This window comes from Dermacentor albipictus, chromosome 2 (assembly GCF_038994185.2).
Source record: "Dermacentor albipictus isolate Rhodes 1998 colony chromosome 2, USDA_Dalb.pri_finalv2, whole genome shotgun sequence".
NCBI lineage: Eukaryota > Metazoa > Arthropoda > Arachnida > Ixodida > Ixodidae > Dermacentor > Dermacentor albipictus.
The window spans coordinates 12,732,512-12,747,101 of record NC_091822.1 but is presented as its reverse complement, the minus strand read 5'-3'; the positions used below and the strand labels follow the sequence as shown (position 1 = coordinate 12,747,101).

Here is a 14,590-nt window from a genome sequence, read left to right as displayed (position 1 = left end):
TACTTTTAAGTTAGCAGGCAGTGGGTTCCAAATTTTAGCAGTGGCATAGGCGATAGTTTTTTTACTGTACACATTATTAACAGCTGAAAGGTTAAAACGACAACTGAAAAAATTTCTAGTTGGACGAGATCGATATACAAAAACAGATGATGATAGTGGGATGTTATGGTTTAGTATGTGTCTAACCACACAAGCTTGTTTGAAATCCCGCATAGCAAAGAAAGGTGTAATGTCTAAGTGACGAAAGAATTGGTGCGGATCTATCTATGTGTTTACTATGTGTTATTATTCGAAGTGCTCTTTTTTGTAAAATTACTATTCGATTTAAGTACGTGTTATACGTAAGTCCTCAGGACTCCACACAGTAAGTCATATTGTTTTGAAAAAGGCAATAATACAAAATTTTTAATGTGCGAAGCGAGAAGAACTTTCTAGCTTTTATTAGGACAAAACAAGCCCATCTCAATTTGCTGCTCACTCGAATTATGTGAGGATTAAAATTGAAAGCTGAATCTAGAGTTATACCAAGATATACCTGTTGATCGACTCGTTCGAGGGGGTTTGCACCTATTCGTAACTCATTTAAGCTATATGAATTTTTATATGGACTAGAGAACACAATGTATTTAGTCTTTGAGGTATGTATTGCTAATTTATTTTGTAAAAACCACTGGCACATCTGAGAAAGATCACTATTAGCATGCCTTTCGAGCATATTAGAGTCATGACTAGAGAAGAGAAGGGCTGTGTCATCAGCATACATAATAGTTTCAGGATAATTCAAAGCATCTGGCAGATCATTTATGTACAAGGGAAAGGGTAATGGTCCCAGTACTGAGCCCTGAGGCACGCCACAAAGGATGGAATGAACGCTTGATACTGGAGATGACTCCTGGTTGTCTATCTACACTTTCCCTGTACTGTATTTGGCTGCCAACTTTCTTGGCCTTTTCCTCCATTTTATGTGCAGGCTTTTTTGGTACAGATACTTCTGTACTTTAGCCGCCCATTTATTTTGATCTATGTTCCTGACAGTTTCATGAAAACTACTCTGTGCTTCTCAGACTTCAAACGAGGCCCAAACCATGTCCCTTTGCGCTGCCTCATTTGTGGCTTTGCTGTGGGCTCCCAAAGCCAACTGGCCCACTGAACTTTGTTCAACTTTCAACCACGACAATATATCTGATTTTAGACACAGAATGGCATTTGCAAACGTCAGCGTTGGCACCATGGCTCCTTTCCAGATTCCATGCACCACCTCATAGTTATTGTGGCCTGAAAGTGGCCCTGTGTTTCATTATTGCTGCGTTCTTCTTCCCTTTTATTTTCAGATTATCTTGATGGTTTCTTCAGTAAGTCTTTCCTTTGTTTATGTATATGCCGAGGTATTTATTAAAGAAACGAATAGGGCAAGTTGGTGGACGTTCGTGATTATATTGCGTTTAGTGTTACACTGATGCAAGAACTAATGGATGAACATTTAAAGGAACAAGATGTGGATGTATGTAGCGCAAAGTACTAACTCGTTGAATGCTTATATACAAGGTGATGTGGGGGAGGTAGGGGATGTAAGATATGACAAGGGGACGACATGTGATGATGTGGTGGGCCGGAACAGCAGTGTTGACTTGGACCCATTGGCCCTAGCAAACTCGACCTCAGCTTCGATGAGCATGACGGAGAGAGCCCTTACGCACTTTTTTTTTTTTTTTACTATCACAAATGCTTTCCATATTTCTCGCTCTGTTCAATGACTTTGGTGCTTTCTAGGTGCGGAGAGCATTTTCACTATTTGCAGTGCGCAGCCACGTTGCTAGGTGCTGTCAGGAGCTGCTATGTGTATTTGTCCTCCCCTAATCTGTTGTTTAGACAGCGTCCGGTTTGCTTAATACAGTAGAACCTCATTGACACGTTCCCGTTACATACGTTTTCCCAGCGCCAATGTTCCCAATCGAGGACACAAAAAAATGATCTAATAGAGTTATGCTCATTTTTTACCTGTTCATACTTTCCCAGAAAACATGATTTTTCAGCACCAACATTCAGTACATCGCCAAACTGCGATCGTATGAGACGTTTTTCGACCGCTAGATCCCATGTAGACATGAAAATGCACGAGGCGCTTGCCACCGAGAACAGTATATAGCTGCCCATTGCAGCACCTTCACCACAATACTCACCCGCCCATCTCATGTCAAAATGCCCGCGTGCGTAGTTTTTCATTCCAGTACCAGTAAGTATTCTCCAGGGTCGTCGCACGCGGCATTCACAGCTATCACCACCAGTCATATTGCGATAAGCATATTCGCCTACCTGTTTCATTGCGCTGTCGGAAGCGTAGCCCATGCTTTTCCTAGGTGATAACCAAAACGTGCCGCCGTTCCTTGCTGCAGACTGCGATCTCATAAGTTTTCCGGCCTCTAGATCCTATGTAAACAAGGCGCGACCCATGAAACACAGAGCCTCTTAAAAGCCTCTTGAAATGGCTACAAAGGGCTATGGACGTCTTGGTCTATGATAAGACTGAAAATAGAACTTCTTCCAAACCTAAATTCAGTTCCTGCAATATGCTAGTATATTGCTACAGAATAGTATTTCCAATGACGAAGAAACGGGCAGTAAGAAAACAACGAAGACGATTGGAGGCTAGCGTGGGCTGTTGCCTCTCGGCCAAGTGCGGCGTATTACATTATAAATATACTTGTATAAAGCTTTTCATCGGCGTCTTCTTACGTAACATATCTGGTGGAGGAGCTACGGAATAGTATTTCCAATGACGAAGAAGGGAGCAGTAAGAAGATGACAACAGTAGTACTGCCAACGGCATTTTCTCTGTGTCTACCTTCGCTAACATCGCCGATGAGCAGTACCGAGACCTATCGCTGCGAGCACTCATCGAGCGTCTGCGCTTTACACCTACCGATGCATCTGTTTGCCGATATGTCCTCCAGGGCGGCATTCTGTACCGAAGGAACTTCCTCCCTGATGAATCGGATCTTCTTCTTGTCGTGCCAAAACCTCCACGACAGACTGTGCTCTTTGAGATGCATGACACACCCACTGCAGGACATCTTGGGGTAACCCGCACGCACGACCGCGTCCACCGCCGCTTCTATTGGCCTGGTCTCGCTCACTCCGTCCGACGCTATGTTGCTGCCTGTGATACCTGCCAACGTCAGAAAACACCTCAGGTGCTACCTGCCAGTCATCTCCAGCCGATCACCGTCCCTGTGGAACCATTCCTTCGTGTTGGATTAGACCTCCTCGGTCCCTTTCCCACGTCATCCTCTGCGAACAAATGGGTAGCCGTCGCAACTGATTACGCCACCCGATATGCTATCACGCGGGCACTCCCTACCAGTTGCGCCACTGACATCGCGGACTTTCTCTTGCGTGACATTAAATTGCTTCATGGCATCTCGCAACAGCTGCTTAGTGACCATGGTCGAAACTTCCGCTCGAAAGTTATCCCTGACATTGTGCGTTCCTGCTATATTCAACACAAACTGACTACCTCATACCATCCTCAAACCAATGGCCTGACAGAGCGGTTAAACCGTACTCTTACCCATATGCTGTCCAAGTACATTTCCAAAGACCACCATGACAGGGGCATTGCCCTTCCTTACGTAACATTTGCGTACAATTCTTCCCAGCACGACACCGCTGGATTTTCTCCATTTTATCTACCATACGGTCGCGAACCTGCCTTGCCCCTAGACACGGCACTTCCTCCTGCTGCGATCTCAAAAAGGGAGTATGTGCGCGACGCCATCGCCCTCGCCGACCATGCACGCGAGCTTGCCCGTGCTCGACTGACGGCCACACAAACCACTCATCAGTGTCAGTACAACGCCCGCCATCGTGACGTGCGGTTTTCGCCTGGTGCGCTTGTGCTCCTGTGGTCGTCCTCTCGTCACGTCGAACTTTCAGAGAAGCTCCTTTTGCGATACACAGGGCCCTACCCCGTGCTGCGCCAGGTGACGCCTGTGACTTACGAAATTGCTCCTGTGGGTTCAACCTCGTCCTCTCCTCTGGCATCTAGTGATGTCGTGCATGTCAGTAGACTCAAGGCCTACTACACTGCTTCCGAGTCCGATCTTTTGTCGCTCCGGGACGGCGCTTTTGCAGCCGGGGGTAGTGCTACGGAACAATATGTGCGATCACGAAAAGGCGAGTAGTGTGAAGACGACGACGACGATTAGGAGCTAGCGTGGGCTGTTGCCTCTTGGCCAAGCGCAGCGTATTTTCTTTTAAATATACGTGTACATAGCTCTTCGTCTGCGTCTTCCTACGTAACAATATATATGGGAGTCCTCTCTAAATATTTCCAAAGGTGCAAAAGCCGACGCATCAAATGTTTTGAGCAGTTAACGCCACTTTTGTATGGCATTCCAAAAGACACGCTTCTCATCCACTTTGTTGTCCTGTGTCTTGTGCTGGTAGTATACTCTAAACTTTTAACAAGAATACCATCTCAACACGCGCTATCCATATTGCAGGATCGTAGGCCCACGGCAGGCGCACTTGCCGTAGGGTTTTTCAGCTTTCTGCTCAACCTCGCACGGCGCTCACGGTTAGCCTGTTTTGTGGAAATAAATATTATTATACTATATTGTTAATAAATACTATAGTTTCTTCATTGTAATTTATATCCATCATCCATACTTCTTAAGGTAATCATGCATTTAACCTGGATTAGATCAACATTGTTACGACATGCTTATGGGAGTAATTTCAAACTAGATTGCTCAGCAAGAGAAAGTACAACTGATAGTCTCAATGTTTATTCCAATGTGATATTCCAAAGCAAATTATATCGGCAGAATTTTATCCCTGCTTGCATTGCCTGCGATTCAATGATCAGAGCTGGAAATCTGATTCCTTTCTTGTTGTTGAAAGGCTGCTTTAATGTCGATAGCAAGCTATAATTATTCATTTCTAAAGTGTTAAACAATGACTGTATCTCTAAGCTTATCAATGCGTTTTTGTTACGAACACAATTAAGTTTTCTTTCTCCCTCTCATTGACAGCCATGGAATGAAACTATTCATTTTCTTAAGTATCAGGATGCAAACATTCTGGAATTTGTCCTGAGCATTCGTCTGCATCCTATAGTGTGCATGTTTGTATTAAGTTCTGGTGTTGCAATCGCAGTGATCTACGCATATTTTCATATTGCAACAAAGGAATTTATTGAACTTTGTTTTCAAATCTACGGTGTGGCCATGCAGTAACGACCACATTAATAGGCAAAAGAAAGAACTGCACATTCACTGTACGTGTTGGTATCTATGCGAAGTTAAATTTTTGTCTAGTGGTCAAATAAAGGCTATTAAAGTAACTGCGATATATACAATTTGTTATATTTTCAACAATCCAACTTGTCATCTTCTGCAAGGTTCGCTTATGCACCGCATCGGTCACAACCTTAATGTCATGTAATCTTTATGCACAACACTGCTAACAAGCTATACCGAATTTCAAACGGCAGTTAATGTAGACGCACGCTGCGAGACATCAACACAGTGACGTATGTTGAGCAAGGAATGGTCACACTTACCATCCGTCGAATGCTATACCAAGTGGTCTGCACGACATACCAAGTGGTCTGCACGCATCAAACAATCTTAAGCAGATGCCCCACTTCATTCTTTTCATCACTTTCCGCACTTCCATAAAAAAAAAAGCTACAACCAAGCTTGCCTTGGCTTTATTATTTGTAGGCTTTATGTTGCGGTCAAAAAAATAACTAAAGGCACCTTTCGATTCTTCTCGTCTGTGGGCACGCCACAAATTGTGAGCGGCAACGATAGCAACCACGTTTACACTGATATGTTAGAAGTGTACTCTATTCATACGCCGACGCTTGTAACACAGCTAAGATATTCGCCCACCCTTAGCGGAAACGTGCCATATTAGGATAGTAGTGAAGACAAATGCTGCAGTTTCTGCAGCATGCTTGCCATGCGTTCTTATGTCACTGGCAACTAAGTGCGCCAATATCGGTTTCTGTTCCCTCAAAGTGGACACGGCTATGTTACTGTCGCAAACTTGCCGATATTAACTATATTATTTATTACTGATACAGCAGAAATTGTTTACGCTCTTCTATGGCTTGCTTTATTTCCTTGTTACAACACTTACGTGGTTTCCTCTTTCCAGTTCAACAGTTGTCTTTTTCCCTCTCTGTCTTGTCTCCTTCTGCATAACTTCTACCAGTCCCTTATGAGAAACGCCTCCATTTCTTTCTCTATATTTTTTGTAATTTCTGTTATTTGCCTTTCATGCAATTTTAGGAATTCTGATGAAATTGGTTTGTGTTTTGCATTAGTATCTCTCCCAAATTTTAAGGTTAAACGTTTATGATCACTACCCAGGCTACCTCTTCCAGGCGGGAGGATGCGGGATGAGGCGGGAGGAGGTGAGGCGGGAAGATCCTCCCACCTCACACCCTCTCCCCTTTAAAAGAACCCCACCTACATATACTGTGGCGAGGAAAGCACACGTCGCCTTGAAGAAGACAAGCCCACTTGTCGAAACGTTGGCTCCTGCATTCACCTTGTTCACATTTTGCTCATTTGGTCTAGTCATTCGTAGACCGTTTCTGAGACTAAGGCGTAATTAATACATGACTACCTATTTTCACACTTCCACTTTACTTGTCCAGGACACTTATTCCCCTAGTTGACTGTTATGCAAGGTTCTGTCCATCACACAGATCCAGTGCTAGAGAATCATTGCAATCAGTAAATCCATCTAAATCACGTTCATATTGTCACGCGGTCGTGACATCAAAGAACACAGTAGCAGTACTGTGAAAGACAAAACTAGCTTTTATTGGGCGAACCAGTGCCCACAAAACAGGCTACACTTAAAGCACAACGATAGCGGGGAACACTGTCGGCGATCGGCGAAAATCTGATCTGCGGGTCAAGCGCGTCGGCTTTTATAGATCAGCCGTCAAATGTTCCAGATTAACCGATGGGACCCGCGTGTCTTCCACAAAGTTCTACACTATTCGCGTCACGCATACATGCAATCAGATTACACAAGTTGCGGTGAAAGACAGTGGAGGGAACCATCGATAACATTCCAGAAACTTCTTTTACATGCAGGCGCGTCCTGCGCTGCATGATAATATTTGTTAGGCGGCCAAACGTGGTCGCCCGATAAAGATAAGTTATACGTGTCAATATCATATTCACATTCAATCACGTTCATATCACCCACTAATATCATCTGGCCTAATTTATTGAAGTCATTAATTTCCTTTCTAATGTAATCAACCATTTCTTTCTCCACTATTGCTATCTGACCATGGGTAAGCTGCTCCAAGCCATGTCTTTTTACCTTGCCATGGGCTGCTACTCCATAAATTCTCCTTACGTGTTTCTTTTACCCTTTGCCACTTTGCACCTCGCCTAATTAGCATGCCTATGCCTCTGCCTTTTCTTGACCCAGTCATTCTGTTGCACCCTTCCCATACAAAATTGTGAATAATAGGCGGATGCTCCAAATCTTGTAGATGGGTTTTGGTCAAGGTGTATAGGCTAATCGCTTCGTCATTCTGTCAGGCACTTCGCGCCATCTGTCGGAGGGTGCAGCTGTTAAGTTAGATGACACTTTGCGGCACCACAGCAAAGAGCAACAATGGCATTCACATCCTAGTCCATTTAATTATACTCCTTTTTGATTACATGCTTAGCTGCTAACTGTTGCCACATGTCGGCATGGAGTCAGTTGATACTACAATCCTGCTCATGCGACAACTACAAGTCACCCAACCAACAGTTTCTTTATGGAAATGATCACGTGGTACCCAGATCATAGGTACATCAAACCCATCTGAAGCCAGCTAAGAAGATAAAAAAAAGACTGCAGCACCTGTACACGTGATACACAAAATTATTGCTACAAATGTTGGCAATTTTTTACCTTTTTGTTTGAAAGCCTGGTACATTCATAAGCTGCTCCCTCTAGTTGTATAAGCACATCAACAATTCTAAATATAGCACTTACAGCATTGTTGTCTTCATCGGATGCAACACTGTCGTATAGGGGTTCGTCATCACTTAGCCGATGCTCCTCCCAGCCTGCACATGCAAAAATAGTGGAGGTTATTAGCTGGAGGTGTATTGCAGATAAGTGGCCCCCCTGTCTACCTCGTGGTCCCCACATATGTGAACAACACATTCCACGGGCAAAGCAGCCGTGCCTTTGTGCCACTGTTGTGTTCCAGCTATCCTGCACCATGTTTACAAAGAAAGCAAACCCTTCTATGTAGATGAAAGCAACTATATGCTCTCAGCAGCAAGTTGAAGTAGCCTCCATTAGTTCTTATTTCTGTTTATGTAATCTGTAATGATTATTTAGTTTCAATCGTTATATTTACTGCAGAATTTCAATACTACAGTTTAGAATACATTTGAACAATTTATTTTTAACTGTTAGAAGCATGCTGCCATCAGCATAGTCATGTTTAGAAGTAAGCAGACTGCCAAATCAAGGTATCAAAAATCGCAGCATATGCCACTGATTTGTTGCATGAAACCAGCTGAAACACTAGTATTAATGCAGCGGCCACATCAAAAAAGAAAAAAAGAAAAAGCGTCATATTTATGATGGAAGTGCACGAGCAGAATTAGGACAGAAGCACTGGTGTATAGCGCTTAAGCAGGAGTGTTTATATTTGGGCTTGTTCGTATATTACGAAGGCTTTCCTTGTGTAGTGCAACTAGGTAGTCATCATCATTATCAGCCTGGTTATGCCCAGTGCAGGGTTAAGGCCTCTCCCATGCTTCTCCAACTACCCCAGTCGCGTACTAACTGTGGCCATGTTGTCCCTGCAAAATTCTTAATCTCATCCACCCACCTAACTTCCTGCTGCACCCTGCTACGCTTCTCTTCCCTTGGAATCCAGTCCGTAACCCTTAATAACCATCGGTTATCTTCCCTCCTCATTACATGTCCTGCCCATGCCCATTTCTCTTTCGTGATTCCAACTAAGATGTCATTACCTCGCGTTTGTTCCCTCACCCAATTTGCTCTTTTCTTATCTCTTAACGTTACACCCATCATTCTTCTTTCCATAGCTTGTTGCATCGTCCTCAATTTAAGTAGAACCCTTTTTGTAAGCCTCCAAGTTAGGTAGTACATGGACACAATGAAGAACAAGACACACAGACAGCACTAGCGTCCAACCATGATTATATTTCCCGGAATGAACAACACTTCTACCTTCCACACTTTACGTCATGGAGAAGTGACCACTCACCGTAATAACATAATCAATGCTAACAGTTAAAACATGGCAAACAATGCAGCCCGTCACTACAATCACTAACGCATGTGCAAAAAATCCATTGTTTTCTTTGACAGAGACAAGGACATCTTGCTCACACATTCCTTGCCATATGCCTCAATGTGGGTGCTCTTGGTGATTAGACAGGTCAATACACATTCGTATTTTTTTCTATGACAATTGCATCTTCAAAGTAAGGAACACAACTACACTTGTGAAAATGATGGCACAGAAATACATCTGGCAACGATTTTTTTCGCTATGCTCGTGTGCTCTTTCAGTTGCTGAATCAAGCATCTGCTAGTTTGCCCAAGGTAGAGGTAGAGTATTCGCCTTACATGCAAGAGGACCGTGGTTCGAATCTCGGCGCTGCGCAATTTTCCACCGGATTAAAAGAAAGAAAAATAAAATCCGCCTGTTGATAAAATTTCATAAACAGGCCTAGAGTGCAGGCTGATGCAGCTGCGAAGTAACTGACCACGGCGGCAGTCAGACCTGTGATGCAGCAGAGAGTGCTAAGACTCTCGGGGTCCGGACAGGCCGCCATTGGAATCTGAAACTGGCAACATTTAATGCTAGAACGTTGTCTAGTGAGGCGAGTCTAGCAGTGCTATTGGAGGAATTAGAGGGCAGTACATGGGATATAAAAGGGATCAGTGAAGTTAGGAGGCCAAAAGAAGCATATACAGTGCTAAAAAGCATGCACATCCTGTGCTACCGGGCTTAGCGGAGACACGAGAAGTAGGAGTAAGATTCCTGATGAATAAGAATATAGCTGGTAACGATGTGGGGTTGCGCGACTCATGCGTCCCCTTCGCCGTGTAGCCTGGGGCCCGCGGCGGTTGGTGTGGTTGAAGCGCAGAACGAGAGATGGCGCGAGTGTTGCGCTCTTAACGCCGCCTCATGGAAGGGTTACTTGGGCGCGGGAAGGAGAAGGCACTTCCTCTGGCTCGAGATCGGCAAGCAGCGCGGACGATCCGCACGTGTGCCGATCCATGCTTCTGCGAAACCGTCTCACGAGGGCTTGTTCGACCGCGCCACCGTTCGCCTGACCGCACGCACGAATGACCAGACGTTGGGATCCAGCATGGGACGAACATATTCGCTCGCTATCCGGTCGCGGTGAGTCAGACTTCCTAGATTTGTTGCACGCCCATCGTCATGTTTTGGAGATTCACAGCTTTCACGGCCTATAGGGGGCGCCATCTTAAATCCAACATGGCTGTCCGAGAGATTAAGAACTACAGCTGTCGTTGCAGTGCTGCGGCAGTCTTGCTAAGTGACGTTGTTTCACGTGGTGATGTTCAAATGTTTCAGTTTCCACGCCCGCAGTCGTTAGCCTGCATAATGGCTCATACTTGGCGAGCAGAACGCAGAATTCGTAGCCTGCTTGAAGGCGAGGAAGTTCTAAACGTTGGTCATCTTGTGTGCTGCGGCATAAAAGCTTGCACGTTTGAAGGCCTTCACATGCAAACTTCGCGGCTTCGAAGCAAACCACACGAGCTGTGCTTTCAGTTTTACCGCGAAGGTGTTATAAAGAGAAGTGACCGTGCTTTCTCTTTGCTATTCTATTAATTTCACCGCTTCGAATGGGTACAATGACCTTTTATACAGTGTGGGGCTCTCTGCAAGTTGTTACTTGAACCACTTGAATAAGACGCCATGCCGAGAAAAAAAATCTTTCTGGTGTTGCGCGACCCAAGTTCCTTACATCGACGGCGTGAAAAACAGCCTTAAAGCAGCATTTTGTGAGAGAAAATTTCTTGTCTAGTTATCCCGGCCTGTGTTTACAAAGCTAGATGTTGAACACGAGAAGCAAATAAAAACCCATATCGGACCGCTTTTGCGAGCAAATACGATAACCGTTCACCCTTGTAATTTAGATATTGCACTTTATGCGTGCTCTTCAAGCTACAGTCTTCTTGTAGTTTTACGGCCTGCGTCTGTCCTACCGCATCTTGCCTATACACAGATCAAGCGATACATAGCCGATAATTACCGGTCCGCGGCCATGCTAGCTTCATTCTTCCAGTTATCTTTATAAAATATTATACACGCAAATCAGCTGAAGGTTCCCTACGCAAACACTGCACAGTAGTTTAATGTTTGTTGGACTAGGATTTGTTACCTTACGAGAGCAGTCATGCGCGCCTGTGTACACGTTGCAGCCGTGCATCAAAGTGGCAGATGACGACAAGCACGAGTTCCAGGTCCTTTTACGCCTGCGTCACTTTGCTTCGATGCACAAATGAGAAACTCTCTCTGTTTGAAAATGGTGGAATGTCAAGCTAGCGTTGCAGAGCACGAACGCATGATTGAGAACAAGAAATTTTGAAGCAGGCACATGGCTTTACGGAGAATGTTTCCGCTCCAACGTAGCCGCAAAGGCATGAGCGGCAAGAATGCAAGCATCAATCATCCTAGAACACATTTGAGTTAAGATTGCGCATTATTTCTTTCCCTGCACATAATATAGTGCTATGCCTGCGTCTTCATGGAGGTGCGTCTATTCGCAATTTCAAGTGCTCGAACTGCTCGCACTCATCTATCGTATTCCAAAAAAGTCCTCCGGCATGAAGTGTGCACTGCAAACCTTCACCGCATCTGTGAAACCTTTGCCGATCCGCAGCTTAATAATCAATTTCTTCCTCGTGGATGCACCCGGTGGGAATGAGTGAAGGCGCACATCACCTAATGCCTAACTTTTGCATTATGGCACGCAGCAAATACGATTACTTCTATGTTTGCTAATTCTGAGCATGTTAAGTGTCCTTTACGATCCAACAGGAGCTTTGAACGCATTAAAACGTCAACCAAAAGTGAAGGAAAAGCGTAGACAACGCCAATATGCTGCGCGAACACACAGCAACCAGTGGCGAGTGTAATCTTTTTATTGTTTCCAGCCACTGCCGCACGACAGCGCCACCGTCCGTGAAAGTTGCGAATAGCAACTCGGCTAGCAGCCATTGATCTATGAAAGGTGCAATAAATGCCCTTGTGATTGTTTGGACTACTGTGGTGTAGTTCCTTTTGTCCCAAGAGCACGGATGAGAACCCCACAACATACAGGAATTCTACAGCATTAACGAGAGGGTGGCAGGTCTTGTTGTGAAACTTAATAAGAGGTACAAATTGAAGGTCGTGCAGGCCTACGCCCCACACCCCGTCATGATTACCAGGAAGTTGAAAGGTTCTATGAAGACATGGTATCAGCAATGGGTAAAGCCAAAACAAAATACGCTATACTGATGGGCGACTTCAATGCCAGGGTAGGCAAGAAGCAGGCTGGAGACAAGTCAGTAGGGGAATATGGCATAGGCTCTAGGAATAGCAGGGGAGAGTTATTAGTAGAGTTTGTAGAACGGAATAATATGTGGATAATGAATACCTTCTTCCACAAGCGGGATAGCCGAAAGTGGGTGCCGAGGAGCCCGAATGGCGAGACTAGAAATGAAATAGACCTCATACTCTGCACTAACCCTGGCATCATACAAGATGTCGACATGCTCAGCAAGGTGCGCTGCGGTGACCACAGGATGGTAAGAACTCGAATTAGCCTAGACCTGAGGAGGGAATGGAAGAAATTGGTACATAAGAAGCCGATCAATGAGTTAGCAGTAAGAGGGAAAATAGAGGAATTCCAGATCAAGCTACAGAACAGGTATTCAGCTTTAACTCAGGTAGAGGACCTTAGTGTTGAACCAATGAATGACAATCTTATGGGCATCATTAAGGAGTGTGCAATAGAAGTCGGTGGTAACTCCGTTAGACAGGATACCAGTAAGCTATCACAGGAAACAAAAGATCTGATCAAGAAACGCCAATATATGAATGCCTCTAGCCCTACAGCTAGAATAGAACTGGCAAAACTTTCGAAGTTAATCAACAAGCATAAGACAGCTGACATAAGGAAGTATAATATGGATAGAATTGAGCATGTCCTCAGGAATGGAGGAAGCCTAAATGCCGTGAAGAAGAAACTAGGAATGGGCAAAAATCAGATGTATGGGTCAAGAGACAAAGCCGGCAATATCATTACTTATATGGATGAGATAGTTCAAGTGGCTGAGGAGTTCTATAGAGATTTATACAGTACCAGTGGCAGCCACGACGATAATCGAAGAGAGAATAGTTTGGAGGAATTTGAAATCCCCCAAGTAACGCCGGAAGAAGTAAAGAAAGCCTTGGGAGCTATGCAAAGGGGGAAGGCATCTGGGGAGGATCAGGTAACAGCAGATTTGTTGAAGGATGGTGGGCAGATTGTTCTAGAAAAACTGGCCACCCTGTATAGGCAATGTGTCATGACCTCGAGCGTACCGGAATCTTGGAAGAACGCTAACATAATCCTAATCCATAAGAAAGGGGACGCCAAAGACTTGAAAAATTATAGACCGATCAGCTTACTGTCAGTTGCCTACAAACTATTTACTAAGGTAATTGCAAATAGAATCAGGAACACCTTACACTTCTGCCAATCAAAGGACCAGGCAAGATTCCGTAAAGGCTACTCAACAATAGACCATATTCACACTATCACTCAGGTGATAGAGAAATGTAGGGAATAGAACCAATCCTTAAATAAAGCTTTCATTGATTACGAGAAAGGATTAATTCAGTTGAAAAGCTCAGCAGTCATGCAGGCATTATGGAATCAGGGTGTAGACAAGCCGTATGTAAAAATACTGAAAGATATCTATAGCGGCTCGACAGCCACCGTACTCCTTTATAAAGAAAGCAACAAAACCCCAATAAAGAAAGGCATCTTGCAGGGAGATACGATCTCTCTAGTGCTATTCACAGTGTGTTTACAGGAGGTATTCAGAGACCTGGATTGGGAAGAATTGGGAATAAGTGTTAATGGAGAACACCTTAGTAACTTGCGATTCGCTGATGATAGTGCCTTGCTTAGCAACTCGGGAGACCAATTGCAATGCATGCTCACTGACCTGGAGAGGCAAAGGAGAAGGGTGGGTCTAAAAATTAATCCGCAGAAAACTAAAGTAATGTTTAACAGTCTCGGAAGAGGACAGCAGTTTACAATAGGTAGTGAGGCACTGGAAGTGGTAAGGGAATACATCTACTTAGGGCAGGTAGTGACCACGGATCCGGATCATGAGACTGAAATAATCAGAAGAATAAGAATGGGCTGGGGTGCATTTGGCAGGTATTCTGATACCATGAACAGCAGGTTGCCATTATCCCTCAAGAGAAAAGTGTATAATAACTGTGTCTTACCAGTAGTCACCTACGGGGCAGAAACCTGGAGGCTTACGAAAAGAGCTCTAC

General features: G+C 44.5%; 1 protein-coding gene across 4 annotated transcripts in view; it reads right to left on the bottom strand.

Annotated features, from left to right (window-relative positions):
• Git (ARF GTPase-activating protein GIT1) overlaps nt 1-14,590 on the bottom strand; it is a 339,341-nt gene that overhangs the window by 95,772 nt on the left and 228,979 nt on the right. For 3 of the 4 annotated variants that reach the window (XM_070533467.1, XM_070533465.1, XM_070533468.1), the window contains exons 12-13: nt 8,023-8,096; nt 5,564-5,611 (exon numbers count right to left, since the gene is read on the bottom strand). In XM_070533467.1, the coding sequence (XP_070389568.1) occupies nt 5,564-5,611; nt 8,023-8,096 (122 nt within the window). The remainder of the gene's footprint in view (nt 1-5,563; nt 5,612-8,022; nt 8,097-14,590) is intronic. The other variant, XM_070533466.1, reaches the window with a different exon arrangement.